Source organism: Rhipicephalus sanguineus, chromosome 4, assembly GCF_013339695.2.
Source record: "Rhipicephalus sanguineus isolate Rsan-2018 chromosome 4, BIME_Rsan_1.4, whole genome shotgun sequence".
In the NCBI taxonomy this organism is placed as follows: Eukaryota; Metazoa; Arthropoda; class Arachnida; order Ixodida; family Ixodidae; genus Rhipicephalus; species Rhipicephalus sanguineus.
In genome coordinates, this window is record NC_051179.1 from 81,677,482 (window position 1) to 81,697,729 (window position 20,248).

At 46.8% G+C, this 20,248-nt stretch overlaps 1 protein-coding gene across 11 annotated transcripts in view; it reads right to left on the reverse strand.

The window, feature by feature from the left end:
- LOC119391346 (ataxin-2-like protein) overlaps positions 1 to 19,983 on the reverse strand; it is a 72,137-nt gene extending 52,154 nt beyond the window's left edge. Inside the window, exons 1-7 of one of the 11 annotated variants that reach the window (XR_007415800.1) lie at positions 19,176 to 19,976; positions 15,357 to 15,393; positions 14,840 to 14,893; positions 12,961 to 13,032; positions 11,985 to 12,302; positions 9,915 to 10,189; positions 9,354 to 9,422 (exon numbers count right to left, since the gene is read on the reverse strand). Coding sequence is in view for 1 of the 11 variants with exons in the window: in XM_049414737.1 (XP_049270694.1) it covers positions 9,354 to 9,422; positions 9,915 to 10,189; positions 11,985 to 12,302; positions 12,961 to 13,032; positions 14,840 to 14,893; positions 15,357 to 15,393; positions 19,176 to 19,216 (866 nt within the window). In the remaining 10 variants the exon portion in view is untranslated. Of the gene's footprint in view, positions 1 to 9,177; positions 9,423 to 9,914; positions 10,190 to 11,984; positions 12,303 to 12,960; positions 13,033 to 14,839; positions 14,894 to 15,356; positions 15,394 to 19,175 lie in introns of all 11 variants that reach the window. The other 10 variants (XR_007415804.1, XR_007415799.1, XR_007415802.1 and 7 more) reach the window with 10 other exon arrangements.
- Positions 19,984 to 20,248: the final 265 nt, after the last annotated feature.

Genomic DNA, 20,248 nt, shown 5'->3' on the forward strand with positions numbered 1-20,248 from the left:
CATTATAAAAATGGCGATTGACTGACCGACAAAGCAAATTCTGGGCTAAATCTGCAGTATGGAACCGCCGAAAACAGGATGCAGAAAATAGCTTGGCATTTTCCGCTCGTGAGAGTCGCAGATATGGGACGGATGACATGAATCCGTGACGGGTAGTCACATGATGCACTGTCTGCCGCTGATAAGACTAAATTTAGACCCTAGTGGGGATTCACTATAAGCGGCAGGTGGCATGACTACCGTATTTACTCGAATCTAACGCGCACCTTTTTTCCGAAAAAGGAGTCCAAAAATCGCATGCGCGTTAGAATCGAGTACCGAAAAAAAAAGAAACTCTGTTATCGTATTGCCATCGACATTTCAAAATGGCCGCCTCCTACGCGTCTTGGCTAGGCCATTTCTGCCATTTTTTCAGTTCGTACGTGTGCTGAGGAGATTGTCATCCCGTTCTGCGTTCGCATCGACGGCATGGAAGTGCCGACTCCAAATACTCGACGAGTGTACCACAATGCCGCATTTAAATGAATAGTTATTACACGCAGAGAGACGGACGGAAATCGGGCCGCATCGCGGTCGTTCGGATATAGTTCGGAGTTCCCGAAACGTGCGTGCGAGACTGGCGCAAACAGAAGCAGAAGATTTTTTACAGCAAAGCTTCACGAAAAGGTTTCAGTGGCCCAAAGCAGCGCCGGTTCCCGAAATCGAAGAGTGTTGACAGCGACGATGAGTTGCCCGACAGCGACGAGGACTGATCGATCACGCGACTCGTATCGCCGCCGTAGTGGTGACAGTTTTAGCGGCAAGGCCCGCTTTTTGACTTTGTGTTTTACTTTTTTGAAACTTCAGTTCTTTAAAACCCAAATACTTGTTCTTCTGAATGTGCGAAGTTTGACTCCTACGGACTTTTTTGTTCTTTTCTCTCACGAAAAACGGGTGCGCGTTACAATCGATGTATTACTTTTTTTTTTTTTTTGGTCGCGGAAAACGGGTGCGCGTTACAATCGAGGGCGCGGTAGAATCGAGTAAATACGGTAATATGAATATTTATCATGACTACGCGAGACTCGTATCGACATTCTGCTGCACCCTTACTTCATGGCAACTCATGTCACAGTCACATCACTAGGCATGTGAGAATATTCAAGCACTTCGAATATTCGAACAAATATTACAGTACTTGAATTCGCTTCAACATGAATTGAAATTGAAATTTCGAAGTATTCGAAACGAACGAATAGGTGTGTATTAGATCGTATGTAACCCCCTGTAGAAGTGGTTTCACTGCAGCATAAGAGTGCTAGGCCGTGAAAACACCTATCCAAAAAACGACACTGCCGCGAAGCCCTGCTTCAAGGTTAAATGAACATGCTACCCTCACATCGATTAAACATTCTTTTAAGTTTAAAACTTGTTATATGGGTTTATATGCTCTAAGTATAGTAAATTTTAAAACGTTAACACATTTTACCGGCTCTCACTTGCATCCTACTTCAAATCCTGTTACTATGCAAAGTTGCTTCCACTTCACTTTGAACCGAAAAGAGTGACATTCGCACATGCCTTGTTCCAATTTTTAAAAAATATGGTGCAGATTAGTTGGGTCATGACAAATATGCTCATTTTTCTTAATAATAATATATTATTATTATTATTATTATTATTATTATTATTATTATTATTGATATAATATTATTCGTACAATTTGATTCGAAATTATTCGACCAAATCACTATTCGCTTTGAACCTAAAATTTACTAGTATTCGCACATCCCTACACATCACCCTTGAGACAATGACCTGCTCTTCACTTTGATACACATTTTTGATAAGTTCATAACGCACTCAGGTTGTGTGACATTCTGCAAATTGTCTAAAGGATGCAGCCAAGAGTAACAGTTTTGCATTCTATGTTACATCCTAAAAAAACGACTGCTCCAAGATACATAACATGTTACGCTGTAAAGCGGTGAAACGAATTCACCACGTACTTCATTACATGGAAGTTCAACCGCAAACAGCATGCATCAAAGTCAAGATACTATGTGGATATGATGCAAGAATGATGTTCAATAAACGTCCTTTCTTTTTTTCTTTTTGCAGATATGAAATAAACTAACTTTACACATGCAGCTTGCTTTTAATTAGGTCACACTCTGTTTATATTTAAAGGAAATATTGCACTTACGCTGTCATTTCTGCTAGAAGGGCCGCACCATCAGGAGGACCACATCGTGCCAGAAAGCACAAGGTGTGATCTTGTCGCATCAGGTTAAACCTTTCATAACCTGCAGAACATATACAGTCAACAAACGTCTAAATAAAATTTTAAAAAGAAATACACATGTATACACAACCACTAGCAAACAAATTAGGGGTGGGCAAATACAGTCAAGATTTCAAAATATGAACCGAATATTTTCCTTATTCAAAGCATATTCGAGGCAAGTTCAACTTGAAACCACACTCTGGGTGCCACTAAACTGCACATGATACAGCTCAAATGCATTATGCACATCGATATCTGGATGCCGTGAATAGCTGCCGTGTCTGTTTCCGTGTGTGCACACTTGAACAGAAGTAAAGCGTTATCACAACAATGTATCTGTAATCGTCAAAGGTTTTTTCTGACGCACTGTATGCTACAGCCTCAAAGCCAAGCTGGTGGGACCCTCAACCCGAAACATCAGTGGTTGGCAGCTTGCATCTTTGACCCAGAAACATTTCATTGGGTGTTGCATGGCATGCAATTGCAGTAAATTCCCAATTCCTGCTAGTGCATTCTCGCACATTCTGCAAGTGGCTGGAAACAGTAGAGCACAGTACACACACACATTGCCAGGACAAGCATGCTATATATTTTACACCATCTAGACAAAATTTGCCCAAAGTTTATTTGCTGCACACTTGTTCCTTATAAAAGAGTCTTACAAATTGGAAGTGTTGCATTAACCACATACAAACAGAGAAATCTGTTACTGAAATTTTTCCAATGTTCAGAACTAACCATGTTTGTACACCCCTATCAAAGGGATTTGTCAGCATCCTCGTCCCACCAAGGTGCTGGAGGTTCACCATCAGCTGTTGGTGGTGGAATAGGAATGTCCCTGCACAGTAAAACCAAATATCCTTTTCAAAAAACGTGTCAATATGGAAGCAGAAAAAAAAAAGTCTTCCAAGCAAAATAAAGACTAACGCTGTGGCAGATCTCTTCAACGCATGCCCAATCACTTGAGTGTATGCTCAAGATGAAATTTAATGTCTTGACCTCATCATGTAACGACAATAAGCTCAGTCATCAAAACAAACTTAACACAGCTTCTTTTGCAAATGTCACACAAATTTGCAGTGAGCTGCTGTACCATGTGCGTGGCAGAAAAAAACTGAATAGTATAATCCAGAATTCCCACAGCAAGCCAGTGATCCACAAGTCATCAGGAACCAATAGACATCTCAGTTGCTAAAACTGGACGTGAAATGCAAGCAAAAAAATACCATGTTTAGACAAGCGTCGCATATTCACATTTACTAACTCAGCAAAAAGAAAAAGGGCAAAAGTGCAAAAATAACTCAAACTGAAGGATGCACTCTGGATCCGCAGCTGTCAACTTAGAACACTGCCATCTATCACACCACAATGGCTGTGTTCTAAGAGATGAATAACTGATAAGTAATGAATAGTTGTGGTGCTGCATGCAAAAGAATGCACTCCACAGCCACATTCCTGTCCATGGCTGAAATGGAGAAACATCTGACTGGTTTCCCTGCAGCTGAAATGGCAGCAATTCCCTTGTCACCTTCCAGATGCCGCTAGGAAGATGCGGCTCCGTGAGAGCGTGACATTATCGGGTTGCCACTAATACGAGTTTCAGCTCCTACTAAATTTTCTTGCTCCGTTGCGACGACCAGGTACTTTAGAACCAACAAGTGTTTTGTGGCATAAAAAAATACCGTATATACTCGCATAATGATCGCACTTTTTTTTCAAAAAAATTGACGCCTAACTTCGGGGTGCGATCATTACGCGGGGTAAATTTCTGTGAAAAAAATTCTGAGCACCAAAAACGCAAAGAAGTCGCTAATCAGAATTCTTACGATAGCTATCATGAACATAACCAAAAATAAAAGTAGAGTAGGCTTACCTTTGTAATAAAATGCACGCATTACGCAGGAGCTACATGCATGGCACACTGCCCTTTTATTTTGTCAACTCTCTGACCCCCTAACGTGCATTCCGAGTCCGAAGCGTCACTGGCGTCAGTGTCGTCGCCGCACGATTCCCTGTCGGAACCGGCAGTGTCTTCACTGTCCCACAGGACGGTCATCTTCTGTCCCCGTCGAGCGCGTTGGAAATGCCAGTCTGTCTTAAAGCTCTTGACGACCACCTCGTCGGAAATGGTACTCCACGCTTCGAGAATCCATGAGCAGAGGACTTCCACAGAGGGTCTCCTGATTTTGCCACTTGGCGTGAAATCGTGGTCGCCCGCCACCATCCACTCTGCGTACAGCTTCCGGACGTTGTCCTTGAACGGTTTGTTCAGTGACACGTCCAGAGGCTGTAGCAGCGAAGTTAGACCCCCAGGGTTCACTGCGATTTCCGTGCGCCGCTCCTTCAGCTCGGTACGGACACTGTCAACGAGATGGCCTCGGAAGCTGTCCAGCACAAGAAGGTGAAGGAAGCAGAAGCGCTCCTGCTCTTCGCCCCCAAACCGTCTTGATCCAATCGACCATGAGGTCGGCCGTCATCCACTATTTCGCTTGAGCGCAGATGTGGATGCCACGGGGAAAGTTTCCCCTCGGAATTGTTTTCCGCTTCAAAATAACATACAGCGGCAGCTTCCACCCGTCTGCCGTCACTGCGAGCATCACGGTGCACCGCTGCTTCTCCGCACCACACGTTTTCACGAGGACACTTCGAGCACCTTTCTCGTTCACAGTAGTGCTTCGTGACATGTCAAACGTCAACGGCGTTTGGTCGGCGTTGCCTATCTGTGACAGCAGGAAACCGTTCTTCTGGCGTATCCTCGTGACGAACCTGTGGAAATCGATTACCTTGTCTTCGTACGCGGATGGAAGTCGCTGGCACAACAACGTCCGCCGCCTCAGCGACAGTCCATTCCGCCGCATGAAACGTGTCGTCCAGCCGGAACTGGCACGAAAGTCCTTTGTGGCTACTCCGAGCCCCCGGGAAACTGTGCGCGCCTGTGTCCGTACCATGTCTAACGACACGGCACAACCGTCTTTGCGCATGTCCCCCACGTATTCGAGGACTGCCTTTTCGATGTCAGGGAACTTGCCCGTTTTGGGTCCGCGGAAAGCCCGGCGCGTGCTGTTCGTTGCCATGAGCTTTTCACGCTGTTTTTTCCAATATCGGATCCGGATTTCGTCGACGCCGAAATGTTTGCCGGCAGCGCGGTTGCCGTGCTCTAGCGCGTAATCAAGCGCCTTCAGCTTGAACGCGGCAGTAAAGCTCGCATACCGCCCCATGGTGAAACAGCGCTTCAACAGACGATCACAAAGCACAGCCAAAAAAACGTGGTGTCAGGCGACACCGTGACGGGCGGCTGGGATGGCGGCGACAAGGCTTTTTCAGGAATTATGGGAATGCGTCGGCAGCTTGTTGCTGCGGGATGACAACAGGTCGACCAACAGGCGGCCGCCGCTGTAACAGTGCGGAATATCAAAGCAAACATGGCGGCCCACAGAGCGAAGTGACCGCATTTTTTTTCTTCTTTTCGTCAGTCATGGAGGTTGTGAGTACGTCACGCGCGTCAAAACAGTTTCTTCCGTCTAAATAAGGAATGCTTTCATTTAAACCAGTAAATTTACGGCATTAGCGTAGTCATGCCTGCTTTCAGATCACAGAAACAAAGATGGGTGCGTTCAGCTGCCACAGACATAAAACACATGGCGGGCATTCAGTGAAAACTGCGGCATTTGCCTTTACTGCAATCCTAAATGGCACGTTTCCGCCAACGCCGGGCAAAAATTACGAATATGTTTGGTGCGTGCAGTTCACTTGGTGAGTTTTGAAGAGTTATTAGCGCAACATTCGACAGATGATAAACGCGATGATCATCGGCTAGACTTGGCACACGACATATCGATGCGGCAAGTTTGGGGTGCGATCATTACGTGGGGAAAAAAAAAAATCGAATTTAGACGACAAAATTTAGGGGTGCGATCATTACGCGAGTAAATACGGTACTTTACGCCTCAGAGATTTGTGATTGGAAATGCCGATCTTGGAGGCACTGGTCCACTGTGGGAAACCCTATCGACATCGCGAACACCCTACATTCCGGTTCCTGTATCGCCGCGCTACTATCGCCGCCATTTTGTCGAATGCATCTGCGGTAAAGCGTTTTGCGCGCGCATTCATTTTTATCTTGAGACTTGCTTTATTTTACGCTCTGCTGTATCAAAAGATCTGAGTTAAATGGCACCAATGGTGCCCTCACAGCCAGCGCCAAAGGCCGCGCTGACGACAACGAAACGCGGCAGATACAGTCAATGCCGATTTTTCGGACGCCCGATTTTCCGGACATGCTCGAAAATTCGAACGCTTTCGCGGCACCGTCACCAGCCCCATAGACGTGAATGGTCAAGAACGTCGGAAATTTCAGACGCTAAAACTTTTCGGCGTCCGATTTTTCGGACTTTCTGCCCAAATTGTAGGTCTGAAAGGCAATACAGTAAAAGCTCGTTAATTCGGATTTCTAGGGACCGGAAAAAATGTCCGAATTAACCAAATGTCCGAATTATCGAATGGTCGAAATAAACACAATAAATGCAAGAGTTTTTTCAACATACCTTTACTTTACAAGGTAATCGCGGATGCGTCTGTTTTCGAGCATAAATTCGCGCGGACACAATTTTTCTGAGCCCTTCAAGGTGCTCAGCAGCTCGCATGCTGTCTGCAGTGCCAAAACAAAATTCTTTGAGAACGACGAGGGCCTCCGCGGCTTCCTTCACAGTACGAGGGGGCCTGTGTGGCTCATAGTGTGGCTGCTCCTCTTCAGGCTCTTCGTTCTCGGATTCGTCGCCATGCATCCCTTCCTTGACGATTTGCTCATCAGTCAGAGAGCCGACAGTGGCAACGCCATCAATGCCGATATAATCGTCGAGTGTCACTGCATCAGGCATAACACTTCCGAAATCCTGCCCGTCGTCGGCACCGTCATTCGGCGACACTTCGGCCACTGCGGCATCGCTGGAGTCAGGTACAACAAAGCCACTGTGCCTGAAAGAGTTGGCAATGGCGTGCACAGGCGTGCTCTGCCACACATACGCGAAGAATGCTCACTGCGCTCAGGAGACTCACATCGTATTGTTTGCCGACCTCATTTCACAGGAGCAACTTCTTGTCGGGAGAGCCCATTTTTCAGGGCACGCAAAATTTCTACTTTGGTGGTGAAGTCCTTGGCCTCGTACTTGGGCCGCTTCGCCGGCGTTGCCATCGGCGGAGAGTGTGTTCACACGAGAAGTCAGCACAAAAGCACCAGCAACGATCAAGCTAAAGGAGCCATACTGAATCGTTCCTCGATAAAACGGCATTCAACGATGCAGCACACCAACAGGAACAAAGCAACAAAAATGACACCGCGCCATACCCACACGCCCACACGCTATCACACGCAAAGAAAAGGCGTTCAACCAGTTTCATGTCAAGCCAAGCCGATAATTGATGTCCATGGCGATGCAGCGTTTGAGCTTCACTTTTGTTCCGAATGGTTCTTTTTTTGTTTTCGAGCCTCGCCAGCGGCCCGAAAGTCGCCGAATTATCCGATTTGCGGTCAAATCTGTCCGAAATAACGAGCGCCCGGTCTCATAGAGTGATGCATATATTTCCAGGGACCAGATGACATGTCCGAATTAACCGATTTTCCGAATTAACGAGAGTCGAATTAACGGGCTTTTACTGTAATTGAAGCCCCCACCTCTGCCGCGTCTATCATCTCGTAGGTTCGAACCAGCGCTTTCGCGAGTCGACCTGTTTACGACAGTAGCGGAGTCCGAAAGTCAGCTTTGTCACGATGCCGAAGAGTTATGGGGTGAAGAGGACCGGAAATTCAAAGGGGCCGCTGTCACGGCGCCGTGCGGCGATATCTTTGCGGATAAGCAGTGGAAATGCATGGAGGCGTGATGGCAGCAGGTGGCAAACGCGCCAGTACGACTCAATCGCTGACAAGCCTTACGATAAGCGTCTTCAGTCAACTGCTCGATAGCGCATGTGGCCTGGAGCATTTGCATGCGTAGTGCACGTATTTAATAGGCGAGAACCCAAACGCGCCGCGCCGCCATTCATGCTGCCTCTTTGTGCAACCACTAAGTGCGCAGCACAGACGCGTTGCCTTCACGAACAAAACCAGCTCATGATCGTACAGCGATCACATCACACTGGTGGAGATACAGGCAGACTTGGTTGCACGTAAGCGGAAGTGCGGGCAGCAACGCATAGACAACTTTTTTCAGCCACCGGGACCCTGGAGTGTCAATAAAAGTATTTTTTTCTGACGCATTCGTTTCTTCGGACATTCGATAATTCAGACTTATTTACGTTCCCTGTGGAGTCCGAATTATCGGTCGTCGACTGTACCAAGGGCTACGAGTTTTGCTCCATATTATTCCTGGCCACAGAGAGTACATTCATGCAAAAATAAAAAAAGCTATGAGGTGTTACTACTGTAGAAACTTAGTACAGTAATTCATTAAAACTGTTTTGAAATTCCACAACTGAAATATCAGCCCTGCTTGTGCGTGAGAGCATGGTATGCTTGTTATTGCTTGACATACGGATTGTCACCTCTTGGCGCCTGTGTGATACCCAAGGAACAACTTCCAATAAGCGTGAAGACAGACGGTAGGCATGGTACACTACTGTAACATTCTCCTGGACTGCTGACCCATCAACATTGCGCCTTTTTTGTTGTCTGGTGCTGCCCTCTGCCATTTTGGTGGGGGGGGGGGGGGGTGCAGAGCTATGCGAGGTGATCCAGGAGCTGGAATCGCCAGAACAAATGCCTCTGACCAAAAGGCGTGCAGAGACCCTACCACAGCATTTCGCGACTCTTTTGCTAGGGAAAGGGCGCATGCGCCGTGGCAGTGAAAAAGGTGGATTACCAGCCCCAAGGAACTTGGCCCAATGCATGGACACACGCACACACAGACACCACTTACCCCCATTGAGCCGTGGGGAAGTGTCGAGCTCTGGGAAGGCAGCGGCCGTGTGGGGCGGCCCGTGCTTGGGTGGATGGTGCGGCTTGGGGGGCAGTGGAGCCGAGGGCGACGAGGAAGACGGGCTACCCAGGCCCCCCTTGAAGCCAGGCAGGCCCCCACGAGGCAGGCCGCCCGCAGCCGCCGCTGCCGGGGGCGGTGTGCCACGAAGGGGCTTGGATCCGCCCAGGGGCTTCCGCCGCACATACCTGCAACGGGCACCACATGTCAGAATTGGCGAATTTGCTGCCACCCGCTACAATAGACAGCTTATTGCCTGCGGCATAGAACTGTTCAGCTCAAGACCATCGTTACAATCCCAGGTGCAGCGGCAGCAGTTGAATGGGAAAGAAATGCAAAAACGCTTGGTTACTTATTGACAGCAGAACCTCGCGGATAGGTATTTCACAGAATTTAAGAAAAGAAAAAAGGCAAGAGTTCGGGAACACGGAAGCCAAGAAATAGGAAAATTTCAAAAAGTAGCGGCGAACTGCCCACAATTTTATTTCTATGCTTACGCAAAGCTTGGAAATACCACACAGAGTTGCCTGGTGCATTTTTTCACACCCAAGCTGCAAAAGTTTTTCGAGCATCTGCAGTGCCATAGCTTAATAATCTAGTGCCCATACGGAAAACTAGGTGGACCAGCCCACCGGTAGACAAGGCCAAAGTTAACCAACCCAACGATAAAGTCAGCTTACCTGGCGCCCTGTGGTGCGTTGTCACCAGAGGGTCGCACCACCGCGCTGAACTTGTCCTCCTCGTCCCCGTTCTCCACCTCGATGCGCTTCTTGAACACCGGGTTGCTCTCGATCTCCTGGGCAATCTTGGACGCCTTGGCCTCTTGCAGCTTGTACTCGTCCGTGTTCTTGGGCTCCAGCTTGACGGTGTAGCTCGAGAGTGCACTGTCGTATGATGTCGTCACCCCATACTTCTCGGCGTTTGTCTTGAACATCTCATTGGCGTCCCAGCCATTCTGGAACAAGCGGGCAAACCAATGTGGTAAACCACCACAAAAACAAAAAAGAGAGAAGACAAGGGAGACTTGTGGTGTTTTCAACTAAAAGGTGGTTGCATTATCTTGGATATTTTAGAGACTATTTTGAATGTCTCCCTTCTTAGCCAAGTGCATTAAAAAACTGTATATCAACTACTTGAACCTCTACTGTACTAAGAGTATTCATCTTTCCGATTAATGATCTTTGGGGTTTTACGTCCCAAAAGCACGATATGATTACGAGGAATGCCATAGTGGAGGGCTCTGGAAATTTTGATCACCTGGGTTTCTCTAATGTGCACCTGAATCTAAGTACACTGGCCTCTAGCGTTTTTGCCTCATCTTTCCGATTGCTGTCGATGTTAGTTATTACCTTGGGACCCCTGAACAATAATATTGCTCAGTACTGCAAGTGCTAAAACTTACCATCGCCAGCCCAGTGTGAAGGCACCAATATGCATTAAAACCATCTCAGCAAAGTCCACTTTAGTTCTGCACTTGGCTCTGTCTAAACATATCCTAAGGTCATCTACAGCTGGTTTCCATTTTTCCACACCAGCCAAAGGTCTCAACGAGCGTCCTTATGTTTTTATGGGCCCTTAGCTTTTATTCTAACACTGGTCCTCGCCAAATAATTGGAACATGGCTGGTCAGCATGCAAATGCTTGATTAAATGGCACCTGCAATGCTGGCTCCATTGGCTTTGCAGCGCTAGGTGTCAGTGAATGCACCCGAGACAAACTACCTGATCTCACAAAAGATAAAGGCAGTTTTAAGGGATAGCGGCAGCTTACATTAGAAGATTACCATATTTACCATATTCTAACATGTACGATACAACACCCCCGACCCACCCATCCATTCAACAAACACGCACACAAAAAGAATGTGAAAACAGGCGGCACGTTTCAACTAGATGTAGAACCCCCCATATTGCTTTAGTGCTTTATACGGCACCCACCATGGTCAAATCAAAAGGACACTAGACAGAAAAATTTCTCGTTATTTACCTTTTCACAATACCTAAATTCCCACGCTTTCTGCAAGAAGACACTTCATAAGCAATAAAGCGCATAAAAAGAAAATGCGCATGGAGACACCACCTTGAAGTTCCAACATCAGTCGCCCCAACGTCACAGATTTCGAGGGCATCTACTAGGGCCTACATAGTTCTTACAGTAAAAATTAAGCACATTTTCTTCTGAGTGAACCAGAGACTTAACCTACAATGTTTTAGGAAATTTCATAACGCCAATGCCGCCACGTGCACTCATGATCACACTGAAGGTAAGCCGCGCATTTGAAGAAAAAGAAAAAGTGTTCAAGGTCATGACACGCGCATGACGTAACTTCTTTCCCCCGTGCCATCCCTCCCTGCTTAGTTTCCAGCGCGCTCGTCGGGACAAGAGAGAAAGCAATTACAGCGTGCAATAAATCTAACTCTGCTCATACTTGACTGATTCTAAAAATTTTTGCAATGGTCAATTCGTGAGGCAATAAACTCCCTTGGTGAAGCCATTCGATGATTACTTGGAAAAGTGTTGCAGGGCCCCTTTAAAAGCAAAACTTTTGACATTGATTTTATGTCGATTGATAAACCAATGTCGGTGAAATTACCGACACAAGGATTTTCAGAGAATAATTTATCAGTCTACACTAATTTACAATTTCCCTTTAGTGTCCCTTCAACAATGTCGACCATGCAGACTACAGTTTCTTTCCAGCAACAAACTTTCTTCGACATAATGACGACGGTCGCATATGAAAGACTCACGGTGTCCTCCCCATCCAGTGGAGGGTCATCGAGGCCGCCGATGCTGTCGGAGTTGCCGCCATCCATCCAGGGCTCGAGAGGGCGCTCACCAAGCTGGCCGTTGAACTTGCTGATGGCCGTGTCCGTGAAGGAGTCCCGCGTGGCATAGTCCAAGTCCGCGTTAGGTGCGCACAGCGAGACAACATCCGACAGCCGGAATATCATCAGCTGCACGAGCCGCTGGTCCCGGCCCAGCGAGGTCAGCAGCCGCGACAGGGACGACGGCTCCGACTGTGACCCTGGCTCCACAGGGTGAGCGGTCTCCAGCACTACCTCAAGCTGCACAACAGCAGAGGTGATGGCAAATGTTAAAAGGAAAAGCAAACGTATAAACAGGTTGAGCTGTTGAACCTACTTTTAACGTCACTCCAATAAAAGAGTGACTTCCTCAAATTTATGCACAACATGCAGATCTTGCCAGAAGCTGTCGTACAGATGTGAACCGATGTTTCACATTCCATGGGAACCAAGATGCGGTAAAATGATAATCACTGGGGTTTTACGAGCCAAAACCACGATGAGATTACGAGGAGCGCCGTAGTGCGCAACTACGAATTCATTTCGACCACCTGGGCTTGTTCCACGTGCGCGTAAATCTAAGTAAATGAGCATTGTTGCATTTCGCCCCCATGGAAATGCAGCCAATGTGGCTGGCAATCGAACCCGCGACCTCAAGCTTAGCAGTGAGACACCTCACTTGCAAAGCGGGTACAAGACATGGTCAAAAACATATGCGAAGTATGAAAAAAAAAAATCTGTTTACTGAAACAAATTTGGCTTCAAGACATTAACCTGACTTGCACCAGTCGTGCTTTCACCATTGCAGGTGGCCCAGTAAGTACAGGGTTCATTCAGCTAAGCTGGAGTGGAGGACTCAAAACTAACACACTCTAATGATGAGAAAGAACTGCCATGAGCAAGGCATACAAAGGCCTACCTCCGGCGAAACTGTCCGGAATACACCCTCGAAAACCTCTCCGTCCCGGACTTGCACTTGGACAACATGACCCTGGGAGGGAAGAAAAGACAAACATCAGTGTCAAGACTTCTTGGAGTCTAGAAACAAAAGTCCAAACAGCTCACCCCTTTATCAGCCATGCAATGGGTTATGAAACATCACACACTTCCAAACAGCAAGAACGTTGCTGACAGTTTTTTTTATGTTACACTCGCTGACAACTCATTGCAGCGATGAAGAAAAACTGTAGGGATGAACGGTTTGGACAAGCGCCACTGTGCTAAGTTGCGTAGCAGAGTCTGACACTGCTTACTTTCAGTTTCTCTGTAGAAATACTGAATCAGTGTGGCTCACTACTTGGAACAGTTGCGTCTCAGCCAAAAAGAGAGACTGCAACCATGAAGGTCAGACTTCATTGTACAAGCGCGCGCCATCTAACAGCTCGTTGCCTGCAGTCAAATCTCGCAGTGCGCATGCGCGGCCACTCTATCTTACTGGCTTGCTCACTCGCTGCACGAAGGCGCGCGGGCCCATTATCAAAATTTGTGGCTGCCGCCACCAGTAGTGCTTTATCACGAAGCAGCGGTGCGGCAGCCTGGAATTCCTTGGTCCGATCTCGGCGCTGTTTCCAAACAACATAAAATTGAAAAGTTTCTGGCACAGATCGTTATCGCTGGCAGAATGTCACAATCGAAATAGCACTAGCCGTTCACTCGACTATGCTCATGTATTTATACTGTGTCATCGCGTCTCCCTATAGTGGCGAACAAACACGCTCTTTTAAATGTCTTCAACAGTGAAAAGTATTCAGTGGATTTCACGTCTTGCCGGTTAGCCTTCCGCAAGAAGGCCGCCACGAGTGCCGGTCGAGGAAAGCAAGCGAATAGTAGTTATTTCTCTAGGGCCTACCACAGTGCCAGATCTGCAATGTGTCAAGGAGGTCTCGGAGGGCGCGTATATAACAAATATAAAACACTCGCTTTTACAACCGTGGCTAAACGTTGCCTTTTTGGCAGACGTCTTAACCCCCGTTGTTGGAGACTGCCATTTATCGCGAAAGGGCCGAGTTTTAGCCGTGGCTGCTGTGCCGTCAGCATTACTGGCGGCAGTGAGCGCTAATTCCGATAATCGGCCCGTGCGCCGGCGTGCACAAGCGAGCAAACAGGCCGGCGAGATAGAACTGCGAGACTCTCGACTGCAGGCAACGAGCTGTTAGATGGCGCGCGCATGCACACTGCCACGCGATCGCGTGGTCTCCAAACTTATGATCGCGACTGTACATTAAACGACCACATCTCATCAGCGTATTTCAGAGGCATGTCATACCTCCTCGATTCACCACCGTGTTCCACTTTATGTAATTCAGCTAACGCACAACCTACCGTTGAAGGTGCAAAAATAAATGCCTTTTTGTTTATCTGTACTATTGCGTGTTGCGATTCTCTTATTGCAAACAGGTCAGATTCCACAAGCATTCATTCTGTTGCCTTAGGACGTTGACTGTGAGCGTAGTTTGCAGGAAAGTGCATCCGTTCAGTACAACACAGCCATGTCATTCGTTCGCATATCGATTCCAGCATTTACTCGTTAACATGGTAATATATTTATGTACGATATAACAACACACCTGGCACCTTCCCCATTGTACCAGCAGTCATTAACTTCCAAGATGTTTCAGTTGTTAAAGACAGGCCCGTGTTCCTCAATGTTTGCCTAAATTTTTATCATTTTGGTTGTTGTCTGAAGATGACTGGGCGTAAAGAATACCCCACACCATAGCAATGGTTGTCCAATTGCACCAGAAAAGCCGCAAGAGGTGTTTAATACACAACTACATGCAAAAAGAATGGCAACTTACCACAAGTGATGCAGCAATGTGGACAAAGCGGGCATTGTTGTATATGCCTTCGAGCTGAAAAACAAAGCAAGTGTGAAAAGGTGGTCATCAGCAATTCAACTGAGAGCAAAAAAAGGATGGTAGACAGGCTAACTAGAATAGCTCGAAGTTTATTACCCAGAATGGGGGAGGGGAAATGGAAGTGAACAAACTGACAAAGGACAGAGAGGTCATGACAAGCGCATAAGGGCGTGAGAAACTGCCTTTGCAGAAACTTAACACACACCAGTCATTCTGAGAAAAAGTTGCAGTGATTTTCAACACTTCACAGGCTTGAATAAGTTGCAGTTTGTTCAAGCTACACAGAGGAAGTCTTTGCATTAACGTAAACCCATTTCCTTTCTGCTCATTTAATGTATAGACATACTACCACCACTTCCAACTACCTTGTGCTACAAGATAAAAACTTAATGATAAAAGTCTATCTGTAATACCAAGAGGCAATGCCAGCATTTCAGACAGATCAACACATTCTCACCTTGCGATCCTGAGAAACTTTCGATCTGGCCGGCCTGCTGAAATTAAGCAAAAGAAAAAAAAAAAGCGAAATCTGTCAAGGCGACATGACGCTCAAATCCAGTGAAGCAATCCAATACTAATAAACACATTATAGTGGATGGCAAAAAAATGCATTTAGACTGAACAGTCATTGAAGATGTTTGCACATTACAATTTCACATACCAAATGAGCACACTCTGCTGTTTGATGAGAACTAAAAGGAAAAGACTTAACTTGCAGCATTGTCCTTTCAGTGTAGCCACTACATATGTAAATGAACACACACAGCTCAAAACCTCAGAGTCACTGTGCGACTAGTTCCTACAAACATGGTAAATTCGAAAGTCGGCTTCCCTGTAACTATTCATCAGGGCGTGGCTACTTGTTACTGGTTTTAAGTGGTCATTTGGAACTAAGAGATTCGACCACTGCTTTCACCTATAGTCGTGCACAACTTAAGGAGGCCAGAGAGGCCCCACCCAGGTAACCAAAACGTGACTGCAGATAGCCTCCACGAGTAAAGATTACTGGCTGGCCAGCTCATGATGTCGGTCTAGAGTGCATACTCATATTCATCCGCTGCCTTTTAAAGCTGTACCCGATTATAGTGAGCAAAGCACACATGATGTCAACCTGCGACGTCGCATACAACTTGACACCATTACAGCAGTGTCCTACTTGTTAAGAGTACTGGTGAAACCAGCATAAGTTTCCTCCGCTTTAAGTACCTTAGGTGGTGAGGAAGTGAAATGAAGACAAGATGCAGCCCTTGGTACACGGTGCGCACCGTGAAACATGCCCCAAAATGTCCTTTAGACAAATGCCCAGCTAAACCCAGAGAAATGCTGGTTTCCTACTAGGCTTGCATACTTGGCACAGAAGACAGCCACACGAAAGGGAATACACAGGACACGCGTTAGAAGGCTATGTGATGTACTGTTATCAGCATGAATGGCAACCTTCCGTTTTTCTTTCACTGTTTTATTTTTTCACTCAGGGACAAACACTGTGCCAGACTGGTGTCCCATGGCACGAGGAAAACAAACCCTTCTGATGACTCGCTTTTCTCTGCTACAACTGTTCCCCTAAGCTGCAGGCAACAAGGCCAATGCCTCATTCACACTGGCGATTGACAGCTGTCATGCAACAGGTTGAAACAAGCGACCAAAGAGCAACTGACGTTTGCACCGACAAGTGAAACCAGTTTCCACACTGAAATGAGTCAACAGGTGCCGTTTCATGAATGCTCATGCAACCACCAACTCGTATAGCATACAAGCGGACGTCCAATTCCTGGGCATCTGATTGGTGCAGACTGCGAAAGCAGTCGTGCAGTTTCAAAAAATCAAGCAGCCAGTGACTTGGCCCGAACTGCCACTTTTTCACCAATCGCGACTATTTGCAACAACTTGTGACTGGTTGCGTGACCACTACGAGTCTTACCACTACAAGTATTAATAACTAGTTCACAAGCCTTAGCTCTCGAAAGGTAATGCGGCCAGGTTGGAAAAGCGACCGGCCACAAACGGTTGCTTTTGGTCGAGACTCTTTAGGCATGTTGCGTGATTTCGCATATATGATTATAAAATCAGACGAGTGATTGATCCAAAACAGTCGCCTAGCGATCAAACGTGACCAGTTACGTTGCTACCTGAGTGTGCTAGAAGATTTGTGACCAACTTGTTTACGCAACCTCCCAGTGTGACTGGTGTAAATGAGCCCTAATAAGTCAAACAACACAGTGGAAGGGAGGGGGGCAAGGACAGAGTATAGAGAGGCCAGAGGTGGGCACTAGACTTTCAACTAGTGGTTTTTTACTACCTCTCTTTTTCAGTGCTACACATAAAAAACCATCCCCCTCATTGACCAGGTCAGTGTATTCCCTTGCGCAGTTTTTGAAGTGAATCGAGAAGCTTTTCTCCAATTAATGACACAGTGCCACTGCAACATATGCATGTCTAAACTCACACATGAGCAGAATGAGAAGTGCCTATTATCAAGGCCTTCAAGAAGTGTTTATATGAGAAACAGTGAACATATTCTGTTTGTTGGAAGCTAGAAGCTTAATTACAAATTTAATAATTAAAGGTGCCGCAGACAAAATATTGCTGCCTAGACATCCAACTTGAAAATTTAGTGGTAGAAAGCATCCTGCAATAGCTCGACAATCAAATTCCCAGAGGCACTGTGCGGCAAAGCGACACCAATTTTTTTCAGCGTTTTCCAAATTTTGATCAAGTATGAAAAATAAAATGCATGTTTCTTTGTCTGAAAATTTTCTTTCATTGACAGCAAGGCAGTAAAGCGATTTCGCAAGCCATACAGTCCATACAGTATGATAACATCTATGTAGACAAGAATTACCAATTACAAATACAATCTTTCGAAGAATGTGTAACTTCTTACAATTGTTGCTTCAGTTTACGAGAATAGGTTTAACAGAACATTTCGTGGAGGGATGAACAATAACCTTGCGCCTGAATTAAGAATGGCTCGTTCCGAAGTACAACAAAAGGGCTGTCCTCTACAAAAGGAAAAGTGGTTACCTTTGACGCATTACACTAAAAGGCTAAGCGAAATCGAAGTTCTAAGGGACTTTTCTAGAATTTCACAGAAAAGTTACAAACGAGGCAAATGCCGGGGGCAACGATCGACGTCTGTAGTACTCACAACTTTACCTAACAGTCCATTGAAAAACAGCCGCACCCTAGACCAGCACAAGCGGCGGTAGCCACGCGCATGCGACACAGCACTACCGTACTATTATAGCATTTTGTGCACTGCCTAGAACGAAATGTTTAAGTAACATAGGTTACGCCTACACCTGTGCAAAGGTGCGTCATAACCGAAAACCATTAAGGTCGTTGTATTGAGGTGGAAACTATTTCAATTTGTCAAAAAAAAGGGGGGGGGGTGGAGGAAAGTGTTCCACTTTGAGCACGAGATGGATACGTGGCTACTTTCAACTTTCGTCGCATTCCAGAACAAGTGCAGAGGCAACAAACGCAGGCGCCTTTTCATTCCCTTTCGAGACAGAGCGCCCTTGGAAGCGGAATGTTTGGGACATCAACGAGGTCACTAGGAAGCTGTGTTACACGTTGCACACACTACACGTAAAACGGCAAACGAGGGGCCTTTCCAGGGCAAGAACCGCTTCTTAAAATGCCTGCTACGAAAGTGAAACAAACGAGTTTAAACGTAATCGCGACGAAATGACGCAACTTCGCGGTGCAAAGCGCCAAGTATTCCACCTAATGGGCAGCAGTTCAGATATATTAACATTTCGCTTTTTCGGCCCCAGACTTGCAGAATGTTCGCAAATCATCGCAACGCGAGTGCTCGCGCTGAAACGAAGAATTCATGAAATAGCGCGGCAGCGAAGCGAGGACGCATGCTAATGTAGCTTTCAGACCGGAGTCCGACGCGAACTTTTCTTCCCACACACGCACACAAACACCGGGGCGTTTCGTACCACGAGCATCCACGCGACAGAGATAAAGAAGTCGAGCGTTTATACTCGCAATAACGTAATTGCAATCTCTGTAACAAACTGCACTAGCGCATTCCTCAGCATCGGGGGGCCACCCCAAGACGCGGGTCGAAGATGCTGCTACACTGCATCGATTCATACGCGATCACGGGTTACCCTAGGCCTACATGTTACTACGAGAAGCATGTTTCGGGTCGCGGCAAATAAAAAACGGCAGAGATGCTGGGGTTTTGCTGCCCACGGGATAGCACTGCACGACAACCCGAGCGCTGTACGCAGAAATCCTAAAAGAGAGGCGGTATACAAACCTCGTGTTGCTCTTGCTTTTCCGCTTCGTGTCTCCGCTCATGATTGTTCGCTGGACGATGGGACGTTATTTGAAGCACTTGTCCACTCTTGTTTCCGCGCACTCACACACACAAAAAAACCGTTTAAAGAGTCCAGTCCTAAGTTGGCGCTCACCTCCTAGGTGTCCGGTTTGTTTTCCTATTTATACTATTGTACAACTATTGCAGCTTCGTAGCGTACGAAGTGGGTTGAGTGGATCACCTGAACCACTAGGCCTAAACGGCCGATTCTCGCACAGGCCAAAACGCCGAAGTCCGGAAATATCACAGACACAAGTATAAAAACAAGGCATCTGAGAGGGAATGGTTATTTACAGTAGTTGCTATGTTACACTTGTTTTCCCTTCTAGTAGTAGAATACCCGCGCGGATACGGGGGGATCGCTTAAGGGCCAATTGCGGGCCCCTTCCTAAGCCTAACACAGCTAAGGGGGCAAGCAGCGCCAGTTCCCGAATACACGCCGCGGGTGCTACCGCCGCCGGACTACTTTATCTTGTGGAAAACAGAGTTCTCGTGGTTTGGGCACGCACGAAAAGCACATTGACGCATTACAGAGCGACAGTAAACGAGGAGGGCATGCGAAGACTGTCGATTTAGCTTAACTAACTTAAGCAGCGCAAAAAGCTGGTTTTCCACAACGTCGCACAACACTTCCTCGTGCTGGCCAAGCGCCCATGCTCTTGAACTGCCGGGAGTTTAATCACCCCAGCGTGGCCAATGTTTATGTGTCATACATTCGTCGCAAGGGCTCAGACACGGCTCGCGGTCTTTCGCGGAAGGCCTGCCGCGAACGTTGCACAACAAAACTGGCGAGCGACGGGATAAATAAAGGCGCATCAAACGCCACAACCGCGTGGTCCGGTATTTACCTTGCTGTCAGAATCGATTTCTTCACGCCGCGCGCAAATTTCTCCAGCGCGACAAAACTTGCTGCTGCGAAGCAGCGTTAACGAGGAAGAAACAACTAGCTTCGCACGACACGCAAGCAAATTCGAATGAAGACACACTGCGCTACACAAAATTTCTACTTCAAC